This window comes from Callithrix jacchus, chromosome 17 (assembly GCF_049354715.1).
Source record: "Callithrix jacchus isolate 240 chromosome 17, calJac240_pri, whole genome shotgun sequence".
NCBI classification, from domain to species: domain Eukaryota; kingdom Metazoa; phylum Chordata; class Mammalia; order Primates; family Cebidae; genus Callithrix; species Callithrix jacchus.
In genome coordinates, this window is record NC_133518.1 from 45,864,903 (window position 1) to 45,878,010 (window position 13,108).

Here is a 13,108-nt window from a genome sequence, read left to right on the forward strand (position 1 = left end):
ATGCCACCCTGGGTTCTGCTCCTTCTTAGATGGGTGATTTTGGGCAAGTCAACCTTCCTGAGCCTCAGTCTCCTCCCTAAAAAACTGGGGATGCTGTGCCCTTAGGGGGCAGAAATAAGGATTACCATCTGAGAATGCATGTGAGGTGTCAGCGCCCCCCAGCTACTCTGTGGCTGGTACTGGGTACTCACGCAGGGCAGAGGGAAGCGTAGGTTGGTCAGGTCCAGCCCCTTCTTCACAGGCACAGTCACACGGTTGGGCAGCACCAGGTGGGCAGCAATGAGGTCCTCCAGCAGGCTGTCTGACACCTCACTGGACACAGGCAGGACCAGCTGTGGAAGGGTGGCACCGCCTCCCCATGCCATCTGCCACTCCATCCCTAGCAGGAACCAGGAGCCCAGCTTGGCAGGGTGGGCCTCACCTGGACAACAGCCCTAACCCGCCTTACCTGGATAGCAGTGGGGGTGCCTATACATTGTGACAGCCCCTGACATTTTATCTCAATAGCAGTCCTCCCACCTGCACATCCCCAACTCCCTCTGCCTCCAGGCTGCTTTGTTCTTGGAAGTCACACAGCACAGTGGCTAAGAGCAAGGCTGAAGCCTGTGTTAGAATCTCAGCTCCACCATCCACTAGCTGTGTGGCCTTGGCAAGTCTCTAACCTCTCTGGACCTCAGCATCCTCACCTCTAACCTGGGGCTAATAATGGGTACTCCTGGGGTTGTTGGCATCTGGGTAAGGTGCTGAGAGCAGCATCTAGTCCACAATAAGTGCTGTGAGAGCCCTCCTCCTTGATGTCACTCACATTCTCTTTGTTCACTGCCTGACTCCACTTCCTGGTACTGGGGGACAGGGATGGTGCCTGGAACAGGGCTGGCATGGTGTAAATGCTCAGTAAATACTTTTTGAATAAAAGAACACATGCCTGATTCTCTGTCCAGAGTGGGTGAGATCCATGCAGAGGTCAGTGAGTGAGTGAGTCAGTGGCCCTCTCCTGAGCCTGGTGAGCCAGCGGGTGCCAGCCCTTGCCAGTCCAAGTGTCCCTTCCTTCCAATGGGGCTGGTGCCCTTCTCTGCTCCTCTCATGGGGCCTGGGGCTCTGCGAGCAGCCTTCACTTGCCCCCAGATGGTGAGATTCCAGGACCACCTCCTCTTCACTGGCCTCTGCTGTGACAGTGCCCTTACATGCCTATGTTTGTGATCATGGTCGGGGAAGTCACATAGGCTTCTCACCACACACTTGGTTTGGGGAGGGATGGAGTAAGAAAGAAAGGAGGACACTCATGTGTCCACACCCAATGTGCTGCCTCCACACACCTGAGTGTCCTCCGAGGGACCTAAGACAGAGCAACCAGCCTCCCCTTTTACTGAGGAAGAGGCCAGAGAGGTGAAACCACTTCTCCACAGTCACTCAGCTGCTAAGTGACAGAGCCAGGAGCTGGCTGCCTCTGGTTCTAGAGGCACTAGAGGCACCACACAGCCTCCCCTTGGACCACACCTCAACAGATAAGAGCCACTTGCCCCCTGCACCAGGACAGGGACCTGAACATCAGCTCAATGTTCGGCAAAGCAGTTCTTCCCACTCCATGGGTGTGTGTGTGTATGTGATGTGTGGTGTATGTGTGTGATATGTGGATGTATGTGTGGTGTGTGTGGTGTGGATGTGTGTGATGTATATGGTATATGTGGTGTGTATGTAGAGTGTGTGTGTGTGTGTGTATGTGGTGTGTGGTATATGTATGTGTGGTGTGTGGATGTATGTGTAATGTAGTGTGTGTGGTGTGTATATGTGGTGTGTGGTATATGTGGTATGTGGTGTATGTGGTGTGTGTGGATGTATGTGTGTGATGTGTGTTGTGTATATGTGTGGTGTGTATGTGGTGTGTGGTGTGTGGTATGTGTGTGATGTGTGTAGTGTTTGTGGGGGTGTGTGGTGTGTATCTGGTGTGTGGTGTGCGTGGATGTATGTGTGTGGGATGTGTGTGGTGTGTATATGTAGTGTGTGGTGTGGTGTGTGTAGTGTGTGGTGTGGTGTGTGCAGTGTGTGTGTGGTGTGGTGTGTGCAGTGTGTGTATGGTGGGGGTATGTGTGTGTGGTGGGGGGTGTGTAGTGTGTGGTGTGGTGTGTGCAGTGTGGGTGTGGTGTGGTGTGTGCAGTGTGTGTATGGTGGGGGTATGTGTGTGTGGTGGGGGGTGTGTGGTGTGTATCTGGTGTGTGGTGTGTGGATGTGTGTGGTGTGTGAGATGTGTGTGGTGTGTATATGTGGTGTGTGGTGTGTGTGCAGTGTGTGTATAGTGGGGGTGTGGAGGGTGTGTGTGTGTGTGATGTGTGGTGGGGGTGTGTGTGGTGTGTAGTGTGTGTACGTGATGTGTGTGGTATGTGTGTATGTGGTGTGGTGTGTATGTGGGGTATGTATGTGGTGTGCAGTATGTGTATGTGTATAAGTGGTGTGTGTGTATATGTGTGGTGTGGTGTGTGTGCATATGTGTGGTGTGGGGTGTGTGTGTTGTGTATGTGGTGTGTGGTATGGTGTATAGGGTATGTGGTGTGTGGTATGTGGTGTGTATGTGTGGTGGGTATGTGATGTGCGGATGTATGTGTGTGATGTATATATGTAGTTATGTGGTGTATGTGGTGTGTATGTGTATGTGATGTGTGTTGTGTGTGTTATGTGTTGTGCATGTGGTGTGTGGTATGTGGTCTGTGTGTGGTATGTGGTGTGTGGGTGTATGTGGTGTGTATGATGTGTGATGTGTGTTGTGTGAGGGAGATGTGTGTGGTGTGTGGTATATGGTGTGCAGTGTGTGTGTGATGTGTGTAGTGTATGTGTGCGGTGGTGGTGTGTGTGTGGTGTGTGTTATGTCGTGTTTGTGTGTGATGTGTGGTGTGTAGTGATGGGTGTGTGTGTGTGTATGTGGTGTATGTGGTGTGTGGTGTGTAGGGTATGTGGTGTGTGGTGTGTAGTGATGGGTGTGTGTGGTGTGTATGTGGTGTGTGGGGTGTGTGTGTGTGGTGTGTGTATGTGATGTATGTGGTATGGTGTGTGGTGTGGGGGCAGCAGTACTGGGCACAGTGCCCACCCACAGAAGCTACACAACACTGTTAGCCTCCCACTCCCACTCCAAACAGACCAAGGCTTTCCCCTCTGCAGAGTGTGCCAGGAGGCAAGGCACTACCATTACACAGCTCCCATCACTGGCTGCAGAGCCCTAGAGGCCACCAAACTTAGGATCTCCCTTGAGGCTCTCCCAGGCACCTACTTGATTCCTGGCGCATCCAGCAGGTTGGTCAGGCCTGTCCAGTTGATCTGTAGGTGCTTCAGGGGCAGAGGGAGGCTATTAGGCTGGAAAGGGCTGGGAGGCCAGGGCTGAGAACCCCCTGCCAAGAGACTCACACCCATGTGAATGGAGAACCCAGCCTACTAGGGTGGGAGTTGGGGGGAAGCAGGCCAAGCACGCTTTGCTGGGGTGCCAGGCAGGCGAGGCCCCCTCCCAGCCCAGCTCAGGCATCTAGCAGTATTGAGGGCCCAGGCCTAGTTGAGGATGGGGCCGGGCCACATCTTCCCATAGGAGTGGGATCATCCTCATGGCCATTGGCTGGCCTGGACTTTGAAAGCTGAGTTTGAGTCTCAGCTCCACTTCAGACCATCTGCGTGACCCTCTCTGAGCTTAGCTGCCTCATCTTGGGGAGGGTGGAGTCTAGCTCAAGCTGCCTTAAGGATTAAATGAGATAGGGAATGTGACTGCCCAGGTCTCAGTGGGCTTGGACAATGTCCATTCTTGGACTCAAACCCTACGTCTAGGGCCCAGCAGACCAGTGCCTACTCCCAGGGAGCAGCAGGCTTACCGTGGTCCCGGGGACTTACCGGTTTCTGAAGGAAGAACACAGTTACAGCTCCCACAAAGGGCTTGTCCACTAGTAGGGGCTCCAGGATGACCCGCAGGGTGCCCTGCAACTGGATAGGCACAGACGGCCTGTGAGGCCTCCTTTCTCCCCATCCTTGCTGGGCTCAGCTGAGCCATCTGCTGCCTCATTTCATGTCCATGCCACCCCACATGTCAGGACCACGTGCCCTGGGCCACCTGCTCTCACAGCAGGAGCCACACTTAATGTACCGAGGCCTGGACATAGCTGCCACCCCTTGCCGGCTACCGAGGGTCCCCGAGCAAGCCCCACTGCCTTCCACTGGTGTGCTGGCCTGGGAGACATATAGCCTTTGGCAAGTTTTGGGCTGGCCCAGCCAGCAGGGACCCCGGAATGATCTCCAGGCCCAAATCAGCTTTCTACTCCCACTGAGAGTTATTTTCACCTCCTGGGTCCACCTCAGTCTCCAAGCAGTGGCTTTCTATTGCTCTGTGAACACCACCTCTCCCAGGCAGCCAAAGCCTCTCGCTGGCCCTTTGCAGTCACAGATCAGGCTGGAGGTCTCTAGAGGACAGCAGTGGGTTGATGAAGCCAGCCACCACTTCCTGGCCGTATGACCTCAGGCCTGCAGCTCCTCTGTAGACACCAGCCTCTGTGTTTAGTGTCACCACTGCCTTCTGCCACCTACTCTGGAAGGAGCTGGCCTCCCCCTTCCCTGATCCCTACCCTAGGGGCTGGAACAGAAGCAGCCCTGCCGGGCTCCACCCACCTGGATCCCGTTCACACCAGCCTGAATCTTCTGCAGTTCCACACTGATCTCACAGTCTCCTACATAGCTGAAATGGTGGGTAGAGAAGGAAGGTAGGGAGGAGGGGTAGGTCCACTTGCTCAGAGAGGTTGGAAAACTTGCCCAGTGTCACACAGCCTGAGGCCAGCAGCCAGCTGCTAACCCTGAGCTCTATGCACTGGGCACATGGCCTAGTAGCCTCAGCCTTTCTCAGCTTTGCCCAGACCTGACCCAAGCCCAGGCCCCAAGAGGCAGCCCCCTTGGGCCCCTGCATTCAGGTATCCCAAGCATATCCCCATCTCTGACCATGAGAGCAGTGACTCTGGGCACCCCCTCATCCATGACACCACAAAGGTGAAAAGGAGGGGCTCTTGGTAAACACACTGTCCACCTCTCCACCACTGCCATCCCCCTGCCCCATCTCTGCCCAGGTATCTTTCACGGGGACACAGAAGCAGCCCCCACTGCTTACATCCAGCCACTGTTCCTGGTGCTGCTAGGACTGGTGGAGGTGGGCAAAGGTAACAAGGCCTCAGACTTCAGCACAGAAGCCCAAGTCCACCTAGTGGCTCTCGCCAGGTGATGGGCATAGGGGGTTCAGAATAGGTGCCCCTGAGGGTAAGGATCAGCAGGTCCTGGGAAAGCACTGAAGGAGACTCAGGGGAGGGAGAGCGCAGCCATCAGACATATGCAGGGCCTGGGCAGAGGGGCCCGATGTCACAAGTCACGCAAAGGCCAAGTGCTTCTTGAAAGGGCAGGAGTGAGCAGGACAGGAGAGATGGGAACCCCGGGGACTGCCTGGGCAGCTGAGTGGGCCACACAACCTCCATGTGCCCTGAGTATTCCTGCAAGGATCTTGTGGCAGAGCCCCAGGGCCTGGGAACACCCAACAGCCTGTCACCATCCCCACATACTTGGGACCAGCCCCCACATGGGGATTGGTGGTCCCAAGAACTGGCTCCTATCTTCCCAACATGCTCTTACTGCCAGCCTCTAGGTTAACGACAGAATGAGACACAAAAGGAATGGCAACACTCTGGATCCTCAGGAGCTGGTCCTTTGTCTTTTAAAGGGCAATTCAAATCTTCCGACTTCCAGGATGACTTCCTGGATTGAATCTCCCTTCTTCCTGACTCATGCTCACTATGAACCTCATTTCAAAGAGCTGTCCTTGCCCAACCCCCTGAACTAGTCACTTACATGTCTTTGCATTCTCTATTTTCCTGGGGTGCCGCAGAGCCCAGGTCTCCAGCTGACCTCTCATGGCCTGTGTTTGAAGTTCACATGAGTCCTCACATCATCTTGTCACACTTGCTCCCACTAGACACATCCTCTCTGAGGCAGCTGGTCTGACCCTCAAAGTGACCCAGTCCCAGCTTCCAAGAAAGCTCTGCTGCCTGGGCCTTGGAACCCAGAGTGTGCCAGGGGATGGGAGAAGCTGGGGCAGGGGGTCCTGTGAGGGGTTCCACATCCCAAGTCAGGGTATATATATGCTACTCCATCTTCAAACTGGCTGTTCCCACAGAGCATCCCCTGCACCCCTGAAGCCCATACCCGGCCGCACAGGTGGCAGGGCTCACCATATCTGCAGGTCCACAGTCACACGTCTTCGGTTGCACTTGTTAGTGTGTGCCTTGACACCGTTCACCCTGGGGCACTGGAAGAAATGCCAAAAGGGCTAGGTCATAGGCTTCTTGCAGCAGGGGACAGCTGCCAGCCCTTCACCTGGCACTGGGTTTTGCCAGAACCAAGCATGACCACCACACTTCCAGGATGAGGCACAGACATGTAAATCTCTCCTGCAGCCCTGAGACTTCCTTCCCCAGAAAGTGTCCCCTCCTTTCTCTCCCTTCCTGCCACTATTCACACAGCCACACAGAGTGGCCCTGCAGCCAGGGCCATGTTCATGTCCCATAGCAAACTTTAGAAGTGGGTCCTTTCCCTTTACAGGAAACTGGAGCTTAGAGAAGTCAAGTCACTGGCACCACAGCACAGGTAGCACTGGGGCATGGGGACTGGAGGAAGCTAGCCATACTCATGGGTGTGAACGAACACTTGTGGCAGCTGAAAAAAATAATTGTTTTTAATGCTTAGGGATATGTGAAGAAAGGGGGTGTGCTGAGTGCACTGGGTCCTAGTCAAGCCCAGGAGGGTGTGGGGAGGAATCCTCTGTGACCCCAAGAAGGAGAGGAGGGGACATGTGGGGAATGGGAGAGCAGAGGGGAAGAGGGAGGGACAGGACATGAAGAGCGTTGGATGCCAGGATCAAGAGGCAGGTGTTTCTCCTGCAGGGCTGGGACATGTGGCAGGCCAGCAGCTTCCCCGCCAGGTTCTCCTGAAGTGGTAAATATCGTTTCTTAGGATTGCTTGCCAGCACTCTACATCCCATAGACCAACGGTCCCCAACCTTTCGGGCACCAGGGTCCAGTTTCTTGGAAGACACTTTTTCCACAGACTGGGGGTGAGGCAGGGAATAGTTTTGGGAAGAAACTCTTCCACCTCAGAACATCAAGCATTCGGTTCTCATAAGGAGCACACAGCCTAGATCCCTCACATGTGCAGTTCACAGTAAGGTTTGTGCTCCTGTGAGAATCTAATGCCACTGCTGATCTGGCACAAGGTGGAGCTTAGGCAGCAATGCTCGCCCCAGCTGCTGACCTCATGCTGTGCAGCCTGGTACTGAGAGTTGGGGACACCTGCCATAGGCACAACCACCAGAGGACAGCCTGGCTGAGCAGGCTCCGCTGTGAACACAGCACTCTGCAAGCCTCTTGGCTCTTAGCCTGCTGAATTCTTCAAAAGCCAACAGAGACATCACCTCTTCCTGGAAGTCTTCCCTGACTCCCACAGCCCCTCCACCCCTCCATTTCTGAACTCGCATTCCTCTGCCATCATGCATGCATACACTGCCATGTTGCCATCCACCAGTCGATGTGTCCCTCCCACAGGAAGGGGTGCAGCCACACCCAACTCTATGATGCCCAGCACACAGCACGTGCTCAGTAAGTCACAGGTGAATGAAACAAGGAAAGAACGCATGAACCAACAGATGCTGGCACAAGCCAGGTTGAGTGGCAGAAATCCCAATCTCCAGGGCTCAGGCCTGCCTAATGCACCCCTGCGCCGGGGCTAGCCAGGCAGGGCTGGCAGACAGCTCTCAGCAGGCTGGCCTGTACTCGGACACCTGCTCGTTCCCAGTGCCTCTCATTCACTGGGTCACAGTGGTCTCTGCCCAGGGGATATATTCTGGATGACCAAACTACTCAAGTCACTGGGGTCACTTCAAGGCAGGAGGAGTAGGGTGCCAAGTCTGAAACAGGAAGCCCAGTCTAGAACAGGGACAGTGGTGCTAGGTGTGCCAATACAAATTTCACTGGCCACAGACCATTTCATCCTGGGACACCTACTGATCTTCACAGAACTAGCATGGACTCGTCACACTGAGTGACACACCAGCCACTTAGTAGAAAATATAAAGCGCTTGGCAGCACTGACTATCCAAAGTATGAGCGTGTGTTCACCAGCACCGAGGTTAGCGACTGTGATTTCCATCTTTCTGTCTGGCTACCAGCATGGCATGTCTTCCAAGTTTTGCTTAAGAAAAGTGGAAATGGCTGGGCACCGTGGCTCAGGCCTGTAATCCCAGCACATTGGGAGGCTGAGGTGGGCAGATCATGAGGTCAGGAGATCGAGACCATCCTGGCCAACACGGTGAAACCTCACCTCTACTAAAATACTAAAAATTAGCCAGGTGTGGTGGCACGTGCCTGTAGTCCTAGTTGCTTAGAAGGCTGAGGCAGGGGAATCACTTGAACCCGGGAGGCAGAGGTTCCAGCCTGGCGACAGAGCAAGACTCCATCAAAGAAAGGAAAGGAAGGAGAAAATAAATGTAGAAATATTTCCCATGTTTCCTCTGAGCCAGACTTCCTTGGAACCTGGGGAGATGGTGGTGCAGGGATGGGGGAGAAGGGTGTCTACTGAGGCTGACAGGCTGGGAAATGCAGGTGAGGGGAGGTATACTCCTGTAAGGTCCAGTGGGATCTTTGCAGTCATATAACTGACCTAGGTGGGAGAAAGGTCAGGGACAGAGAAAAGGCTGCACAGCCAGCCCAGGCTGACCCTCCAAGACACACCCACCTTCTGTCCAAAGTAGAGCTTGGTAAAGGTAAAGGTCCTCAGATGGACGCTCTTCTCCCGGATCTTGGGTTCAAGTTTCTCCCGGAACTTGGTTTCCATGATCATGCTGAGGTAGGGCCAGGTCTGAGAGATGATCTGTGAAGACAGGAAGAGGCCCTTGATAGTCAGGTCTGTGCCCCCACTGCAGACCCACAGCTGCATAGGACAAGGTCCTGATTCTCTGCAGCCTGGTCTCAGGGTGAGGGTCCCTATGCTGCAGCACTCACCTGCCTGCTGCCCACCCGTCTGCTCACCTGTTCATCTGTCTGTCCATCAAACATCTGATAACTGCAGCCGTGGTTCCCACTGTCATGCAGGCAGCAGGACCCCAAGATTTGGTGCTATTTTGCAGAGCACCATGAACTACTAATTCACTACACTAAATATTATGGAGCCCTTTAGTTCTGTGTTAAAACATGAGTTCATTCTACATTGTGGTTTAAAAAAATAAGTAACAGATGCCAGAGGTTTAAGAAAAACATTACAGAACAGAAAGTTAAATTGTTTCCTATAGATTTAGTTTCTAGCAATCAGAAAAGGCAGCCTTTGCCCAATTTCTACAGCAGAATGACTCACTGCACTGGTTTGGGAGCTAAGTGTAGGACCTGGGGAGAAGGAAGGTGGCAGAGATAAGGGAGGAGGGTGGAAATCAGAGGAGAATGGAGGGAGGGCCAGCCAGCAGATATGCTCTGTTTGGGGCGAGGCTTCTCCATGTCTTCTTTTTTTTTTTTGAGATGGAATTTCACTCTTGTCACCCACACTAGACTGCAGTAGCATGATCTCAGCTCACTGCAACCTCCACCTCCTGGGTTCAAGCGATTCTCCCGCCTCAGCCTCCCAAGTAGCTGGGATTACAGGTGCCTGACACCACGTCCGGTTCACTTTGTTGTTGTTGTTGTATTTTTAGTAGAGATGGGGTTTCAACATTTGCCCAGGGGTCTCAAACTCCTGGCTGCAAGTGATCTGCCCGCCTTGGCTTCCCAAAGTACTGGGATTACAGGCATGAGTCCCACTGGACCCGGTCTCCTTTTTTCTTCTTTGAGACAAGGTCTCACTCTGTCACCCAGGCTGGAGTGCAGTGACGCAGTTACAGCTCACTGCAGCCTCGACCTCCCAGGCTTAGGTAATCTCCCACCACAGCCTCCTGGGTGGCTGGGACCACAAGCGTGCACCGGCACACCTGGCTATTTTTTAATGTTTTTGTAGAGATGGGTCCCCCCATGTTACCTAAGCTGGTCCCAAACTCTGGGGCTCTTTCTTCTTTCCTATGGGCTTGAGCTTCAGTTTAAAGATGCATGTCCTTCCTCCTGTGCCCTTCCAAAGCCATCACTGGAGAAGACTGAAGGCTGTGAGACTTTAGGGCTCATTGTTCCCATCACTCAAAGGCCTCTCCAAGCCCCAGGTTCTCCTTTCTCGGGTCGGGTCTCACCTTCCTGTCTTGCTGGTTTGTCAGTGGCCAAGTGCCTCCTAAGTATAAAGCTCATTAGGCCACAGTCTGTGCCCTAGTATGTGGTTTACCTACACAACTGTCCCTGTCCCCCCATCCAAGATGAAGGTGGGAGCCTCATATCCCAACAGTCCTGTATCTCCAGTGCCATGTGGAGGCCTCTGTGTTTCTGAAAGAAAGACGTTAACACAGGGAGAGATCCGTGAACCAGCTAACACAGTGCAGGAGGAACACTACAAGGCTTGCCCAGAGGCACTGGGTCCTGCACAAATCCCCAGAAATCCAGCTGCTCCTCTTAAAGCGGCAACCTGCTTCTTCCAGATTTACCCAGAGGCTGAGAATGTTCTCTGTTCTTTTTTGTTACTGTTATTGTTTTTGAGATGGAGCCTTGCTATGTTGCCTAGGCTGGCCTTGAACTCTTGGGCTGAAGCGATCTCCTGCCTTGGTCTCCCAAGGAGTTGGGCCACAGATGTGAGCTACCAGGCCCGGCCAGGGAATGCTTTCTGATGCACTCAGCAATGACACTTCTGGTAATGTGAAAATACCAATCTTGGATCAACATCCATCAGGAAGTCCTTTCTTATACCTAAGTCATCCCTGCTATGGGCTAAGCCTCCTCCCAGAGGCAAGGTTTGTATTAGAAAAATTCCTCAGTCAGGAGACTTGAGGTGGGGGCTGCCATGGAGCCTTCATGGTTAGGGACACGTCTGGGCAGATCAGGGAGAGGCAGGCCTCTGGTTCCTCCTCTGTGAAGTCGGGATTCCTGCTGGTGAGGGCTCGGCCAGGGGTCATCATCCAGCAGGGGCCTCCTGGGGACATCTGGCAGCAGAGTCCAAGGGGAGTTCCCAGGGATGACCTAACAGCAATTACACAACAATGTCAGTGGATCAAGCCAGGGCGAGGACCCTAATTATTCCTATTTTACGGATAAGGAAACCAGCTCAGAGGCATTAGGCAATCTGCCCAAGACTGCGCAGCAATGGTGTTGGATCTAGGCAGGAAACCAGGATGTCCAGAAGCTGTTGTCTAATTCATGTCTTCCTCTCCCTAGGAAAGTGCAGCTCCTGGCCTGGTGGGCCAGTGGAGATTATATTGTTTTGTCATTAACAAAAGAATGCCATTCTGGTGACAGAAGAGGGAAGGGGAGCATCCCTACCCCGTCAGGCAAGGGAACTGCCTGTCGCGAGGCCCTCATCAGGCTGCTGGGGTGACAGCCGTGGGGAGGGGTAGGCTGGCTGCGTCTGGCCCTGCCAGCGGCCTTACCTTGTTGGCCCACTCGACCCGCTCCACGTCCGGGAAATGGATCTAGGAAAGAAGCCCCGAGGGGAAGTTAGACTTGAAGCCGTACACCCTCTGGGAACCAAGCAAGCCAGCCTGGTGGGTTCCCCACTCCACCCCTGCGCCCCTGACCCTTCCTCCCACCACCTCCACATGGGTCACCAGCACACTCTCCGCATGCAGTCGGCGCCAAGCCCTGGCAACTCAGAACCGGTCTTGCCCTCAAACAGCGCACCATCCAGTGGGGCAGGTGGCAAATAAACAGGCAATGATCCAACAGCTGGCACCGATTCCACGGTACAACCCAGCTCAGAGGCGCGCAGCGCGTGCCTGGGTGTTTATGGGCCTGCGGTGGTGGGCAGGACAGGCCTCCGCGCCTGGAGGCCAAGGTGGGAGAGGACAGGGAAGGCAGGCGGAAAGGGAGGGCTGGAAATTGCCTGTTTGGACACGAAAGTAAATCCCCACTCTTGGGGAAGCACAGGACCCAACCTGGATGCCAGGATAATACTCAGGGTACTCCTTACAAATCCCATCCCCCTTATTCATTTCAGTGACACAATATGTAGTCTCTGTAGAAAAATTAGAAAATGTAAAAATCAGCTAAGCAAAACAAAAAAATTCTAGAGATTTCTATCACCCAGTGATAAGCACTTAGCTTGATATTTTCATGGACAACTAAGGAGTGAGGTGCTGTGGGGCGCCCCTCCCACTCTGCCCACCTCTGCTCCAGAAGCCCCTTCCAAGCCTCCTCCCTTCCGCTTAGGCCCTTCCTATAGTCACAGAGCTTCCAACTATGGGGTCACAACCCCTAGCCACTCCAGCTCCACTTGCTGGGGGAACCCCAGTGCCGGAACGGGGAACAGCGGAAGGTGGGTGGAGTAGTGGCAGGATGGACCTGTTGGCTGACATGTGCATGACATAATTCTGAGAGTGCTTAGCCCCTCCAGGAGTCTGTCTCTGCCTCTGTCTGCTGAGCTTCTCATTCCCCCAGGGGTTTTCTTACAGAGGAGTAGGTGTGCACATGTACAGGGTACCTGCACAAAACACTGATCACCAAAATGGCAGCCACGGCCATCACTGTGGCTATGCCCCTAGTCCCCTGAGCAAGAGGCTGGCTTGGGGTCAGACTCAGAGTGGGCCTGGGACCCCCCACGATGGAGAAAGGTGCGGCCCTCCCAATCTGGAAGCTCAGAAGGGCCATTGTCCTGGGACTGAGTAGATGGGCCCCTGCAGCTCACACACCTACTGCACACCTACCAAGTGCTAGGTCCTGAGCCAGCTTTGGGGTTGCCCTAAAGACTCACACATATGCCCTGGCCCAGGATCACAGCCATTCCCAAAGCGGGGCAAAGGGCAATTCAATTCTCCTACTACAGTTTTGAACAGCCTTGACTGGTCAGAGGAGTCCAGTGCTTCTGAGACTCTTGGGACACCACACTATTCTTCCAGCCTCAGTTTCCCTTGCTCTGGGCAGTGGTCTATACTAACTCAGAGGAATTGATATTCCCAGGTAAGGAAGAGATAACACAGCCTGGTTCCCAGAGGTGCGGCTGGCAG

At 54.0% G+C, this 13,108-nt stretch overlaps 1 protein-coding gene across 2 annotated transcripts in view; it reads right to left on the bottom strand.

The window, feature by feature from the left end:
* Positions 1 to 13,108, bottom strand: part of ESYT3 (extended synaptotagmin 3) — a 47,148-nt gene that overhangs the window by 18,654 nt on the left and 15,386 nt on the right. For both annotated transcript variants that reach the window (XM_035278710.3, XM_002759573.6), the window contains exons 2-8: positions 11,537 to 11,578; positions 8,788 to 8,922; positions 6,231 to 6,307; positions 4,633 to 4,699; positions 3,865 to 3,954; positions 3,260 to 3,315; positions 192 to 312 (exon numbers count right to left, since the gene is read on the bottom strand). In XM_035278710.3, the coding sequence (XP_035134601.1) occupies positions 192 to 312; positions 3,260 to 3,315; positions 3,865 to 3,954; positions 4,633 to 4,699; positions 6,231 to 6,307; positions 8,788 to 8,922; positions 11,537 to 11,578 (588 nt within the window). The remainder of the gene's footprint in view (positions 1 to 191; positions 313 to 3,259; positions 3,316 to 3,864; positions 3,955 to 4,632; positions 4,700 to 6,230; positions 6,308 to 8,787; positions 8,923 to 11,536; positions 11,579 to 13,108) is intronic.